The sequence below is a fragment of the Bombus vosnesenskii genome, unplaced genomic scaffold, assembly GCF_011952255.1.
Source record: "Bombus vosnesenskii isolate JDL3184/JDL3185 unplaced genomic scaffold, Bvos_JDL3184-5_v1.1 scf7180000013263, whole genome shotgun sequence".
Taxonomy (NCBI): domain Eukaryota; kingdom Metazoa; phylum Arthropoda; class Insecta; order Hymenoptera; family Apidae; genus Bombus; species Bombus vosnesenskii.
In genome coordinates this window covers 9,152,024-9,167,990 of record NW_022882923.1, presented here as the reverse complement: position 1 = coordinate 9,167,990, position 15,967 = coordinate 9,152,024, and the positions used below count along the sequence as shown (strand labels likewise).

The window sequence follows — 15,967 nt, the reverse complement described above, 5'->3', positions numbered from 1 at the left end:
TTTTCGCATATTAATACACTCGTTGTAAGAATTGCAGGGACAAGTGTTTGCACGTATCGAGTGGAAAGAAGAGGATATGAGAAACCTGGCTTCTTCGAATCAGCCTATCTTCCAACGAAATAGAATGGTAGCCGAGTGCAGGTTTAAATATTTTCCTAGCAGGCCGACAGCCCTATGGATTTGTAAGGTTTCGTTGCAAACGTGACTTCGGTGACCAGAGAAAGCGAGTACACGAGCGAACGAATGAGAGAGAGAGAGAGAGAGAGAGAGAGAGAGAGTAAGACAGCGAGAGGAGGGGTCGAGGGTAGAAAACACTCCATCACGAGCCAGAAGCCAGGCAGTTTGATATCGCGTACGATCGGAATACGTAATCGAGTCTCATCTACAATTTCCAGCAAGTTGACCAGGAAGGAACGCGTGGTCATATTGTTATCCCATCCAGTCACGTGCAGGTTGTTAGCGTACTCGCGAAAAACTTAGATCGCTGCCAACGGCCGAATGCCGTGGCTCGTCTTTCGCCTTTGCTGCTTTCCCACGCGTTATCGCCGACAGTTCCGATCATTTTCACTTCGCGAAATTCTTCGATAGCTGAATGCCCTTTCCGTTCATCTTTCCTCCATTCGAAACTTTGAAATTTTGTTGGGAGAAAGTATTCGAACCATCACCGGGTTTACGATCGAGTTTGTCAGTTCGAAGAATCCTGTAAAATATATAAATTTATATTTGTAATTTTATTCGTATTTCTTTTACCGATTCTAGAACAAATTTTAAACGAATTAAACGAGAAACCGCGTCCAGTATCTATATTTTGACGAGAACCTTTCGAGACATCGAGACCGCTTGTTTTTGAAGAACAGACGAAGCACGCAAAGAATAGATCGTGACTCCCATGATGACACCACCCAACGGTCGGTAGTTTTAAGCGTGATAACAGTTAGAAGGAATAACGTAGATACGACGAGGACGACGACGACGACGGCAACGACGACGACGACGACGGCAACGACGACGACGACGACGACGACGACGAACAAGCTGGAAAGGCATTGGGCGTTAACGCAGCTACGGACATAACGTTAGCATCTTCTTGGCTCGCGATAAAACTCGATGACGTTCAGGCAGTGTACACGATCTATCTAGGTTTGCGTCGCGATAACGTCGACGCGCACGAAAGGGCTTTCACCGTGTAAAGAAGATGAAATTGAATAAAGATGAAAATCTATCTATACACTCTCGTCTCTTCACGCATATTCGTGTGCCGTTTTACGAGATTTCTACGCGACTCTTTGTGCCAACCCCCGTCGGAAACGTTTCAAGTCAGCCCGTTTTACTCGCGCCTGTCACTTACGTCGTTCTCAAACGACTGTTTGATCGCGAAAAAGTTCATTAGACGTCGGTTACACACACCGTGTGCGTGTACACGTTCATTCGTTTCGCAGCTTGCGGTGAAATTTACATTAAGCTAAATAAAGTATATAATAACGCAACGATAAATTCCATCTTAAATTCTCAACGAATCGACAAGGCGGCTGCCAAACAAAAAATTCTTCCGTCAAAAACGCGGAGACTTTTTTGACGAAACAATGACACACGTTTCGTCTATCGGTACGAGCAAGGAAGGAACATTTTCTCTGGGTTGGTTCTCGGAAGCCCGGTTTCGCAGGCTGGGAATACGTCTCCACATAAATATGTACAAAAGATATCGCGATGTCGCGTCGCAAAACGTACAACGAGAGCGGAAGAGCAACGCGGCCGGAAACGTCGAAACTATTTGCGTGTGTTTACTCACCAATATTGAAATATCTTTCCTTATATTTAACATGAGCGCGACGAACGAAAAATATACGCAGGGTAGTAGGCAGTAACTCGTAGTTTATTCGGCGTCGCCTATTCTATCTGATCTGCGTTCGATACAAACTTCCATAGCAATGACCGCTCTGGGCGAAGATACGACAGGCTAGAGAACGAATACAGATGGTACTTGATACGGGCGATGACTTGGAAAGACGAACGCGTTCGATTCGACCGGGACAGAAAGCAAACAGAAAATATGTTTACCTCGAAGGTATAGTATGAGCTGCGCTCTGTTTTCTCTTTGCTCTCTCTTGTTTCTGCGCGTCGAAGAAGAGACGAAGGAGAAGGAGGTCTGGCTGCTGTAATTCGCGAACGTTTTAATTGCTTTCATAATTATGCTTAGTCGCGGGGGTAGCACATCGACCGCGTAAAAAAGTCAATTATAATTATCGGAAAATATTCAGAGGCGAGAGAGGTCGGTTGAAGTGGAACGAAACGAATAAAGGGGAAGCGAGGTAATGGCTCGTAGTCGATGCTTTTCCAACGGTGCACGTTCGATTCGGTCAAAATACAAACAGAAAATATGTTTACACTAGAGCCACGGTTGCATTGGCGAGCCGCGCGCTCGTTTTCCCCCGTTTCTCCGATACGGAGAACCTTCTCCACCGATAGAAATATACTCTGCTGTTGCGTATTAATTATCATATTAATCGTCAAGTATCATCGATTTTAGTAACGTTCCATTTCCCTCGTGGCAACCTCACGAACCTTGTTCCCGAGACTTTTCGGCCTCTTCATTTTTAATGACTGACGAGAGGGAAACTGGAAACGTCGCCGGAAACAAACCGTTTCCTGTTTCTTCCCCTTATTCCTTAGTCTCCTTCCTCCTTCCCCTCTCTTTCTGCAAACGTTTCTCTATTTCGAGTCTCGCCGAAGGTTTGCTAGCGCAACGCATTAACGTTGGAATCTCGCTTTGCAAATATAAGAGAGAATGACGGCAGACGAGAAGATTATGCGGGCATGAAACGTCTTTCGCGAACATTCGAGGAGTTACGTCGTCTGGTAAATGCGTCGCGCCGGAAAGGAAATCGAATTACCCGTTGACGTTTCCGCCTCCTCTTTTTTGTCACTATATTTACCGCGCGTTCAAGGGGGAATTTAATCGAGGCCAAACATACCGACTCAGGGGTTGTCTCTCTTGAAATTAATATTTTTAACCCATTCGCTTTTCGGTCCTCTTACGGAATACGTCGTGCACGTTGTACGAAATGTTTTGGTATTTTTCTAGCAGCGTAACGAAACTCAAATACGTATGTATCGCGACTCTAGAAATTCCCAGTCATTTAGTACAAGTATATGTATACACAGTTACGGTTATGTACAGGTTGCGTTAATATTAGGACACAGTCTCTGCATTTGTTGCTTAGTAAGCGTTGCTCATTCCACGACGATACGGATCATTTGTCGTAGCTTGGAAACACGCGAACAATTGTTCGTTAACGAATAACGTTTAACTCGTACGATCGATCTTGAACGAAAAATGCGCGAAATTCGCGTAAATGCTTTTTATCTTTCGCCGTATGCTTATTTCAGTGCGTTGTGAGTTAGCCGATAACGAAAGAATTAATGGGATCCCGGCGTAATTAAAATTTGCTAAACCAGTGGAACCTATTCTTGTGAAAAATTTTCGCAGTTGGCGATCATCCAGGCGGTGAATTTTCGAAAGCGTCTCTACCTTTGGTCACGGATCCGGAGAGAAGGTAAGTATGTAAGCGGAAATAAGGTAAGTTAGACGATCCCCCTTGGCGTAGCCGACGGCGTCATAAGTCAACTCCCGTGGGGAAAGGCTGGTCTAATGGCTCTGGGGGAGGTTACCGAGCAGGGTCTGTCGTGTTTTCCTGCCGGCAGGAAAGGAGATCGTGGCTCTTTATAACCGCGTAACGCGTCGACAAAAGGCCGAGGAATAGAAGGAGAAGTGACACCGAGTGGACGAACACGCTCGGTGTATTCCATAGCGCCAGGTGCTAAGAAGAGAGCCGTTTCGGCGATGAACCCGTCTTGTGTTTCCATCTTTGCCCTTTTACCTCGGCAAACTTTCGTCCAACGATACTTCACGAACGCCGAGTAGAAACTGTAGTAAAGCATCTTTCTCTTTGCACCCACTTAAAAACTATCGCGTCGTTCGCTGCCGTTTTTACCTCCGCTCGTTAAGAACAATCCGACGAATGTATAAACGACGCGGTTCGTTCTACGTTTTCTGGTCCGCGTGCATGTTGGCTACGACGACCGTTAGGACGATTTTCATGGTTCCGGGTGCGGGGCGCGCGCTCGCCTTTTCGCATTCTTACGTTATCGTTACGGACAATTACGGAAGTTTCGAAACGATCGGGATATTACGCCGGAATTAAGATGGAAATAGGCGAGATGCGGGGTGTAAGGGGCGCAAGGGGCGGAAGAAAGAAGGGAAGCAACAGAGCGAGCGAAGGAAGAACGAGAATCCCAAGGCAGGTGTTAAGAAGCGGCGTGGCGCGACGATAGCAGGCTCCGGGCTTGTTTCGAAGTTCGAGCCCTGCTCATCAAGCCTCGCAGCTTTAATGCCGGAAATTTTACGAGTGTTGACGAAGCGTTAACTGCTGCCCTCTCGCGCTTTTGCTTCGCTCCGCTGTTGCCCTCACGGCTTTACGGCCGAGCACTGGAAAATATAATTTAACGATTCTCGATGCGTTAACTCAGCTCGTTCTCGGCTCTCTTCTCTGTACACGATTATTTCGCCCACTTCGCTGTCTTTCGCTGTGGTTTCAGCCGTTCTTGAACCGTGACACGCCAACATTCGATGCCGTATGACAAATCCAGTCGCCAGTCTTTCCATGAACGGTGACAAAGCTCGAATGAGATATTAAATTGGTTTACCTCACATGCCGGAGAATCCGCGTCGGTTTAATTCTCCTCAATTATCGTAAAGTGCTCGCCGTTCACCAAAGCGACCGTTATTTTAATACACCGCCGTCGCGTTGCTACCATGCTGTGTATAACTTTAATTAATTTGTCTCGTTTGCGCGATAAACGGAAATAGAGATTCGCGACCGCATTGTCCGAATGTAACGGGCTTTCTCTGCTTTCTTGTTCTATCCTATCCCATACCAAACCTTCTCCGCTTCGCGTCCTTTCCGCTCTTCGTTTCCTCGTCTTTTGTTTGCTTTGTCGCCAAGAATTTCGGAATTACGTTCCACCTGGGGCCGTTCGCCAAAGCACGCCTTTTTTCCGCCACTTCATCGCGCTGTTGTCACAGACTTCGCACGGCAAACTATTCGAAACGGCCGGTACACGGAGTAGCCTTTACGGCGTTTACATCGAAATCCTGAAATCGTAAAATCCCTGGCGCGGCCAACCTTACACGTTTCAAGCACTTCGGTCGAGCGAATCCACAGATTCTGCTGGTACGGGGCCCTGAAAGTTGAATTACGTTCGCGACAGATATCATATTGTCGGTATCCCGATAATAAAAGGAAGAGATAACAGTTCGATCGCTACGGAACACGTCGATCGGTCAAACAATAGCGATCTAGTTATATCGTATTATACGATTATATTTCTCTATTATTTACATCGTATCGATGTTTCTTCGTATTGGATCGTACTTTCGCTTGAAAAAAAAAAATAATTAGATTTGTTTTTTGCTTTGACTTTGATAATTCTGCGAGTAAAAAGGTTAAACTAGCAAGATTAAACCGAATATTAAACATTTTTTTCCTCCTCGACAGACACACATTTCAATTTCAGTTTTTTGAAAGTGAAGATTTTCATTCATTTTGCTGAAAATAATGGCACAGGGCATTACCAAAATTGATTGTCCATTAGAAAATTCATACGCGATACGCAGCTTTTGCAGAAATATAAGACGTCTCTCCCTTATTTATCGCGCTTATCTTACGCATTAACTTTGCTTGGCCTCGTACAAGAAAAGTGCAATAGAACGCGGTATACGATCGTTGGTGTCAGAATTTCTTTTTTCTCGACCATTGCACGGCACTTGGCGAAATTTAACTATATCGCCTGCAACGTCGAACGCTTCGGAGTTTCGAGTGCCACCGTTACTCTATAATAACCGAGGATGCTTTAATATTGTTAACGCGAATTGCGAATGTGGCTACGCTCGTAAATGAATGCAAACAATGGCACGGCAGACATGCAACAATGGCGATGTTAGAAACGTTCTGTTAAAATTTCAACGTTAACCTAATATACACGCTGACAATGGTAGCCGACGAAAATTAAATTTCTAGGAAATTTGAATAACGTGTGGTGCGAGACGCGCTAGGCGGCCGCGCTGCTGCTTTTTCTATGGCCGACTTTTTGAATGTCACGAAACCTTCGACGCAGTTACGTAGCTGCTAACGTACGACCGTTAAACACGTTACCATACATGACGCACGACCAACGCTTTGTCTCCTCTTGCTCCTTCTATCCGTCTTTTCCACGATTCTTCCTCGGCTCTACTTACTACCACACGCGCCCGTCTTCTTCCTCTTCCGTCTATTTTCTTTTCGCGCAACTTGCCACATATACACGGATACGCGCGACAGTAAGTACATTGCCCTTGTCGTGTACTTTTTGTAATACATTAAGCCATATATCTTATGGGATATACGCGGAGACGGTGCCGTATGGCGATGGCTTCTAACGGTATTGACGGGGGTGGAGCTGCCGCGGATGGAAGACACGCGAATGACGTTAAGGGAGCTACTGGGCGAGCGAGCGAGTGACTGATGCGACTAGAGGGGAATGCTTTTCGCTTCGAGCTTGTCGTTTCTTCCTTCTCTTGCCTCTTTGTACCGATGCTCGCCTGTGTAAGCAGGTCTTCTTTCATTAAACGTAAAACGAAGCAGATAAAACTGTGAGAAAGTTCGGATAAAATAGAGATGGAACGACGAAACGATAACTCGGAGAACAACTCTGAGAACTTTGTCTCTCTCCCTCTCTCTTTCTCTCTCTCTCTCTCTGTATCCTCGTACTCCGCGCTAACCTTGCTACGTTCGTTGCATGATTCTCCATTTCTAACGAATATTCTCGCAAGGATACGATACGCACGACTCTTTCTTCCAATTTACACTTCAGGTACAGTTTCTCTCAAAGTATCGAGAGTTCTTCCGTTTGTTGCAACAAGCATTCATCTTCCATGCTATTTCCTTACCGCGTTGCGTCTTACGCGTTAACACGTGCTTACGCGTATCCAGTTGTTTAACAATTTTGAAAACGACATCATCCTTCGAGACAGAATTTTCCTCTCCCTATTCCAGACTCTCCAGCTGCCACGCGTCTTGTCCGTAATCTATCGGGATCGCTAGAAGATAGTCCGGCAGTCGCATCCGATCGAATTTCCGTTCGAAGAAATTCCGTCGTGGCGGAGTCGCCTCGCGAGGATTCTAAGATGTCCGTGTGCGGGTTGTAAGCACGTGTTTCCACATAGGTGCAGACGGATACCGTGGTGGAGGCGTCGCGACGAGCACGCACGCACGCGATATTCCCGTTTATACGTGCCACGCATACGAGTCACGGATTGCCCGAATCGTAAGATCGACGCACGTGCGACCGACACGGTGCGCTACGATACAGCTCCGCTAACCCGTAGAAATAACGACAAAAGGAGAATAAAAGTGGAGAATTTGGAAGATATTCGAAACGACGAAGACGAATAAATTCCGCGTTAATCGCGAGAAGACGGGTTGGCCGATTCGACGCGATGGAAAATCGTCGAGTGGCCGGGTCGTTGGGAATTTTATGCAAGCGCCTGTACTCTCGGAACGCAGGCAGCGATGTAGGCAGCGACCAGCCAGATATATGCATAACGCGTGCACGTACACGTATCCGGGTGCGCGATACAGCCGAACGATACTAGCGTGTATGCAGCCAGCTTTCCTGCATCTAATGTATACTTTTCACGTCGCGGCAAACTGCGCCGGCCGTCGTAAAGATAGTCGGCCGAGTGCACGCCGGTATTACGTGACGTGCCGTTCGATAATGATACCGCCATTGCGATAAAAACAAAGTGAACGTTTTATATATACGCCGATATATACGTATACACGTGCGTATACGAGTGCGCGAGTCTCACATGGCTACTGGCGATGGAAAAATAATGATAATAGGTTACGTCGTGCGTTAGCTAAACAACTTTCGTATGTACAAGTTGCTCGTCCACTCGTCCGCTCGCGTTCATTTGCCCCCGTTATCGCGAATTATATTCGCGAATAGTCGCTTCTCGTCAACGCTCACGCGCGTAACGTTTCATTTTTTAGTCGCCACTCGATTACGTTTCCGCTTTTTATGGCCAGTGAGAAGGGACGAGAGAACCGCAGGATTTCCGAAACCACTCGTCTCGATCGCCGTTTAAAAGTTTTTACGGGCCACCTATCCACGCTTAAAATTAGTGGATGATCGCGGGAGAGATCGATCGCTTCAACGAGTAATCGTGTTGAGAGCGTAGCGAACGTTCGTAGTAGTATGGGTCGGTTTATGCACCGACATTAGTTATCGACTTGCCAGGCGCGAGTATACGCGGAACGCGTCACGAGTAGGTAACGAGCAGCTGACCGAATCACGGCCGCGTTCTCCTCGATTTTTTCAAGATTTTTTTATCGCACCGAGTAGCTATGTATATGCGTGACTGAAAGATGGAAATCTGTTTAACTGGCTGTGATAGAGAATCGCCAGCCTGTCCACGCATCGACGAGCGCGTTCGTTTCGAGGAATAATAAAATCTTAATGAAAAAAAAAAATATATATATATATATATATATGTCTCGCGCGTAACGCTTAACGTTTATGACACAGCGTTTCACCAAAGCCTGTTTGTTTCGTCTGGAAGCGGACCGATCGGACCGAACGATCGGTTCGATCGAGGAAAAAGTGTCGGATCTTTGGCAGTTTGATCGAAAACGTCAACGATATATGTAGATCGGCGCACGAACAGACACGAAGTGTACTTCGCGAGGAGAGCCGTGCAGAGCAGGTGTGCACTCTCGGCAAACGAGATGGATGTGCTGGATGTTCCCATATCGCGTGACCACTCGATCAACGCTACCGCGAGTTGACAGTGACTTACGCACTCTGGCACTCGACGAGATATGACACGCGCCATCGAGCTTCACCCTATTGTTACCTGTAGATCGCCGCCCAACATCTTCGATTCATCCGCTATCCAGATTTTTCTTTAGCTATCCACTCGATCTTTCGCTTTGTTCATTAGGTTTAGCTCCCCTTTAGAGTTCGTGCTAGTATCCACACCGGTTTCCTCGATAGCCTGGATCGTCACGAGATTCACTACACGTTTCACGTTCGCTAACGAGAAATTGAAATTCCCTCGAAATATTCACTTACTTTTAAATTAATATACCCGATACTAAAATCGAAAGAAATCTTAAACGTCAGCGTTAAGATACGCGGAGTACTTTGACGAACGTCAGTACCTTACTTTTCGAGAGTATCGGAGAAAGTAGCGAATTCGAGTTAACGCAACGTTCCAGACTGATCAAGACTTGCAGAAGTCTTGAGCTTCGAATTACGCCACCGCGTATATAATTCAGATTCGAGTCGATTCCAAGCATTTCGAATCTCCTTACAAGACACGCTGATAAATGGCTTCCGGTTTTTCTTGAGAACGCGCAAATTCGAACATCGTAAAGAAGGAATTCACTTACCGGTATCCAAAACCGTGTAGCGTGGATTGGTCGTGTCGATAGGCAGCATGTCCCGTACCCAGGAAATGATCGGAGGCGGTGACCCAACAGCGGTGCAGAGGAGCACCGCGTTATGACCCATTTCGACCACCTTCGTCGTCGGTGCTTGAGATATTAACGGGAAACCGTTCGGCAATTTCTCGGCTGTAACAATCGAACGATCTCGCGTTATTGTAAATCAGCGATCCCAGTGCTATTTATTTAACACGATCAAGAACAGACGCGGGTGCACGCAGTTTCCTAGCCTCTAGGAGAATCTGTGGCGCCCGGTATGCCGCGGTCAGTCCCGCGGGATCGAAAGTTAGGGAAAGCTATTGGAACTGCGAGGATATCCCATTCCAGTTTCCATTTCTATTTCCCAGTACAGGAAACAGAGGTTTCGTCTTCTAGAAGACGGTGCAGCGATACCGGTAGATGCGACCGGATATACCGGTGTCCGAGTGTTCGAGAATAGAATCAGAATTCAATATACCGGAAAAAGTTCGTAAAACGATTTACAGGGAAGAAGAAGAGGAGGAAGGAGGAAAGGGGAGGGGGAGAAGGAGGAGAAACGGACAGGTCGGTCGATACCTCGAAATTTCTATTCTTGGACGTAGCGCGAAAGCCGATCGATTTATTCGCGTTTCTCGAGACAAGAAGAACGACGACGCGAGATTGGAGGCTGCTCGAAATATGCAGAGATAAAGATGAACGAACGCGAGGCGTCGTTGGCCAACTATGTTCCACCATCTGCGTTTGTATTCCACATTTAAAATGCGAGAAAGAGCATAGACTATGTAACTATAAAATCGTAATTTAATATCTCGCCGCATTTTAATTCCGCTAATTATTTTCTATGTTTTCATCGTTATAGAAATACATAAATACTTTTTAACTACGGATAATAAATCGTTATAGCATCGAATATTGTTTACGATATGTTGTTCGTTTACCGCAACAATAACTCGAAATGTGCGATGATTTTGTTGATATTTCGGTAGTATCTTGTGGTACTTTACGACATGGGAAAATAAAAATTTGTTACCGGTACAACTAAAAGAGTGGAGATCTGTTGTTTCACCTATTGGATATTGTAAACCAGTACTAAGTACTAATACATGGAATGTTTCACGCGATGTTCTATGAATTATTCCTGCATATCGCGTTCTTCCATCTTCGATAATTTATAACGATCTCTCTCTCTCTCTCTCTCGATAATAACGATAACAGCAATAATAAATACTTAAACGATCGTAAAGAATAAAATTTTGAAAAGCATGGCTGGTCGTTGTTTCTTCTCATATCATAACAGCGGTAACGCGGCGGATCCCGCGTTGTTCGACACGTTGAATAAACTGGAAACATTCGTAGAAGCTAATTCGCTGTAAAGTCAATATTTGGCGGCGAAGTTGCAAGTTTTTCCGTTTCTTCTGCCGACGAGCCAGAAAATCAGGAGCAACGAAGCCGAAGGCTGACGTGTCGTTAGCCGGAGATGAGATTAATTCGACTTGTTTTGCGGTGAACGCGATAGAAGCCACATTTGCCTCGTTCTTCACGTAATTACGACGATACTGCGTTCATCCTTGGAGCGAACTCGTAGTTAAAGGTAAGTTGGAGGATGTTGCACTCGAAGTTTCGAACTACTTCGCGTAGGCCTGGTTCCATCTCAATGGGGCTTACGCGTCTCGAACCTCCTCGACAAATTTTTCTTCCCCTTTTTACCCTCTTCCCTTCTCGTTTCCTATATCCCATTTTTTAAATTAGACATCCGCCGATAATTGGGTCGCGTGGGATTAATTAAAAATCCGTTCTACTTTCGAACGAGGCTCCAATAACATCGTCATTAAGTCCAACAATCTTCGACGTTTCACTGGTAATTATACAGACCGTGTTACTCGCAAAGTACTCTCGTCGTTCTTACCGCGTTTCCGTGGATTTCGCTTCGACGACCGACGATACAGAGACGAGACGTTGCCGCGTGTCGATTTGGCAAGAAGATCTCTTCGACGATTACGAGCTGACGCGTCTTGTCCCCGTAATTTTTCTTCCTCTCTCGTCACACTCGTTTCGTAGTATCGTGAAAACGCGAGATTTTTCTCGTCCGTTATTAACAACGTACGTAACGTTCCGTGCATTTCTACAATTTTACATCTCCCATAAATGCATGTACACCCGCGGGCTATTAATATGCAAACGTTTTGCGAAAGAAAATACTCGGATCGGATAACATCGTATTATAGATTTCATACCTGGAGATAAACTGCACGTTATTGCAATTGAAAATATCTTACTATATTTTACTATAAAAGTGACGCAGCTGTTATTTTAATTTCAAACGAGTATGTCATCTTTGCACGAAAGAGATCCTACTCAAAGAAGCGGATGTTTTCAGATTCGAGGATTATTAGTACAATTGCCGCGAACTGGGTGAAAGTTAGGAAAGAGCGGCGCGATCAAACTGTAATTACCATGACCGGGGCCCCGGGACGGTACTTTGTAAATCGTTCTTTTATAATCTCGTCAATTAAAAGAGCAATCGGAGCTCGAGCCAGCAGTCGGTCGTCGGTACGACTTTCGCCAACTTTGATCTAGTCGCCTGCTCTTATCGTAAATACGTAATAAGTCGGTAGAACCTGTTGGATCGCGTACGACCGTTCGCGTGTCGGTGAAACGAAGACCACGAGATTCTTCAGCATACACGCCTTTGTAACGTCTTTGTACTTTCTCGAGATTCTTGTCGACGTTGTTCACGAACAAGAAAGAGACGAAGAAAAACGAGAGATGCTTTGAATTCAACGCCAGTATCGACGCATATACAGATCGAAGAAAGGACCAGTCGGAATCGCGTTGGAGCTCTGTCGCGCGGAAAAGGAAGCTGACTCATATTCAAATTCTTAAAACCATCCTTAAAAGTGCGATGAACGCAACGTGGAGAAAGTCGATACAGGGAGTGGCAGCGTTCGCGACAAATCTCTGCGTAATTTTAAAGAAACGCGGCGCGAGAAGACGATTCCGCCCTACGGTTGCCGTCCCTGACACCTCGTTACGTTCGCACGAATCTCTTGCAGACTCGGTCGAACGAATGGCCGGTGTCCGCTTTGGTTCTTCCGCGAAATGTATTCCGCGAACGTGGTTGAAAGATTACGAAGGTGGTCGGTGCGACGGGATGCGACAACGCGCCGAGAGCCGAGAAAAGCTAGCAGGAATTTCGCTTGGTTCGCTCGGTAGCTCGGCTCCGTTAACGAGCGCGATTAAGGCGCGAGAATCGTTGGCACTTGGGTCGGGAAAGGTCGCTGCTCGGTTGGTGCACTCGAACCTTAGACGCGAGCAAGCCGGAAAAGTCGGTTGAATTCTGTCAGATTCAGCCGACTGTCGTGTCATCCAGCGGCGAAGAGCGCCGCTCCTCGTTCTTCGGGTACTTTCAGCGGATCTTGGTCCATTGTTTTCTTCGCCGGCGTGGTTTCTTTTGTCCTCGTTATCGTTCGAGTTATCCGGCAGGGCGGCGCCAATTATATCGGCGACCGTGAGCGGTGTTCACGGCCGACAATAGAAATCGCCCACAGACCTTCCCGCCCCTCGAATCGTCCGTATGCCGCGATGATTCGACCTCTCATTCTCTTCCGTTACCCTTTCCTTCGCGTTCCAGTCCGTGACAAACAATTTCTCTCTCTTCGCCACCGCTTTCACCGATTACCATCGACAATACGACCGCCACCGTGGACCGCGCGACAACGAGAACCTTCCTGCTAACGCCATTGCCTCTGTCGATTCGTGGATCGCTCCTTCTTGCCGAGTCCTCCGTAACCAGCTGTTTCCGATCGCGTGGCAAAAAAATACAACCGCGTCACTCGACGAAAGAGTCTCGTTGCTTCCTTTCATTCTCTCCCTTCTCGCGTCCGTTTCTTCCTTATCTCGCACAGAGTCATCATAGTGCCATCTCGTTACAGTGCTAACGACGATGTTGAAATACGGTTTTACGCGCCAGCGCACCATCCTCTAGATGCTCATAATCGGTAATGTCAGTGAGAATCGAGTGAAAAGCAAGAAGGGAAGAGAAAAGAATTTCCTCGTCGATAATTTCTATCGCTAACCGAAAATCAATTTCATCGTCGACGATATTGGATTGGCGACTAAATGATCGCGGAATTTGTCATTAGGTGGTATTGACGAAATCAGCGATCGCTCAGTTACCGATCCAATAGTTTTTTGATAAGCAGAAAAAAAATGTCATCGATGATGGTTACTGATAATAAAAAAAAAAAAAAAAATTCTGCGATGTACAACGGTTATCGATAACCAAAAACAAAGGGTCCCGTCATCGATAACGATTATTGGTACTTAAAAAAAAAAAAAAAAAGAATTCCGGCATCCATACCGGTCACAAGTAATCAAAAACAATTTCGATCGTTTATAATCGTTATTCGTAACGAGAATACCGAAACTGACGTTGCGGTAACGTTAAAACTTAGTATCTTTTAGCTACTTTATTTGTCGACAAATTTCCGTTATATTTAACGATCACTACCGCGTGTCTTCCGCTTAAACGAAAATACCTTTTTCAAAATTTCTGACTCGCGATCCTTCTTTTCGAAGATGATCGTTCTGTCTCTTTTTAAAACCATCTGTTGCTAACAACAACGTGAACGATCGCCGACGATACGACCGCCGCCATCGTTCCACGTTATCCTCGTAACGAGAACCTTCTCGCTAACGCCGTTGTCTCCGTCGATTCTCGGATTGCCTGTTTTTGCCGAGTTCTTCATCCTCTTACCGTCTCAACGCAAAAATAATACAGCCGCGTCGTCGCTCGGTTTACCGAGTTTTCGATCAAAACCCGAGAAGAAAAACTCTCACTGCTTCTTTCCTCCTCCCCCTTCCTCCTCTTCTCCTAGATTCTTCTTTGCCTCGCTGCATCTATAGCGAAGAAATTGCAGAGTATGGAAATTCTCGCATCGAAGCGAAAAGAAGAGGAACAAGTTTCCACGACGTCCGAGGGATCGTCGGAAGACCGATCTGCCGGCTCCATCCGTTTACGCGAAGTCGCTTTAGATAACGACAAAGCGATGGATTTCCTAGGATATGGAGGAAGAATAAAGCACCGGGCGAAAGAAGCCAGTGGAAAAGAGACGAGCGCGGGGAAATGGGAGAATCAATTTAGAGCGCACTTTGTTTTATCGTTCTCATCGATTATATCGACACGAATCGTTATCTTATTGGTGTTATAACAGATTAATCAGCAACAGGTGAGCGTTGATTTAGCCGTTTTCAGCAAGCGTAACATATTTGTTGGAAATTTGTTGCAGACTCTAAGAGAAGGAAACGCGATTTCGCCATTGGAAGAACGACCCCAGCTCTTGCGGATCGTTCCGGCCTTCTAAATCGCCAACTAAATTCTAACAATACACCGAATCGATATAAGCGATAAATTTCGTCGATTAGACGGCCGTTCTGAAAGCTCGGTCGTGTCCGGTCGTGAACGAATCACGTTTCGCGATGAGAGACGAACCTTCGGTTCCCTGTGCAAATCCCTTCCGACGTGGTACGGAAATAATAACGAGCGGCCGCGCGTGCTACAGGCTCCCCGGGGAATTTAAAAATCGGTCGAAGAGCAGCGCGCATAAATAACGCTTAGGATCGAGCGAAAAAATAATACCCACTCGGTGGTCCAGTTCGCCGCATCTACATTTTGATGGGGGAACGTGACTGGCAGGACCGAGACTGGAGAGGAAAAATTCGAGACGATGCGATGGTACGGCGAGAATGAATGTAGCGGCCAGGCCGATCAGAAAATTTGCCCGCGTCGAAATCGATTAAGAGTCGGGTTTCCTATATTCGAAAGTTGGCTCGTTCGAAGCGCAGATATTTCACGAGTAAAATATTCAGGATAACTTTGCCGGGAAGCAAGATAGGTTTATGCGGTATCTTGGGAGCTTATCCCCGAGCAGCTTATCGAGGCGAAAGTCGACAACCTGGCGTGTACCGTTCGTTGGTTTCGCGACGTTCTCCAGCGTGTTTCCGCGCGATGAAAATCTTTCCGCCAGCTTTTCGGGCGAACACGCCATTCGGTGACAACCGCGCACTTCCCTAAATCGCAATCTTCTCTGTCAGAAGCTGGAAAGAAGGAGAGAGAGAGACAGAGAGAGAGACAGAGAGAGAGAGAGAGAAAGCAAAGGCTGTGTTAGCGTTCGCTACCGACCGAAAAAGAAGCAGGGGAAGGTCCGAGTCATTCTGCCAATTTCCTTTCCGTAGAACTCCTTTTCTTTTCGTTCCTTTTCCTTCTTCTTCTCTTTGCTTTCTCTCCTACCCACCGACGCGACGACCCGCCGGATTTCAACTTTCGTTCCCTATGGAGACGCGAACGGCCGCCCCGGACCACTCGACTGTTCCGAAACACTTGAAAACTTTCAATCGGAAACAACGCTGGGATTCTATATTGGCAAGAGCGAGCACCAGCGACG

At 46.4% G+C, this 15,967-nt stretch overlaps 1 protein-coding gene across 18 annotated transcripts in view; it reads right to left on the bottom strand.

Moving 5' to 3' along the window:
- LOC117232714 (tyrosine-protein phosphatase Lar) overlaps positions 1-15,967 on the bottom strand; it is a 278,813-nt gene that overhangs the window by 25,546 nt on the left and 237,300 nt on the right. For 17 of the 18 annotated variants that reach the window (XM_033492311.1, XM_033492390.1, XM_033492320.1 and 14 more), the window contains one exon: positions 9,492-9,674. In XM_033492311.1, the coding sequence (XP_033348202.1) occupies positions 9,492-9,674 (183 nt within the window). Of the gene's footprint in view, positions 1-6,212; positions 6,235-9,491; positions 9,675-15,967 lie in introns of those variants that run through there. The other variant, XM_033492435.1, reaches the window with a different exon arrangement.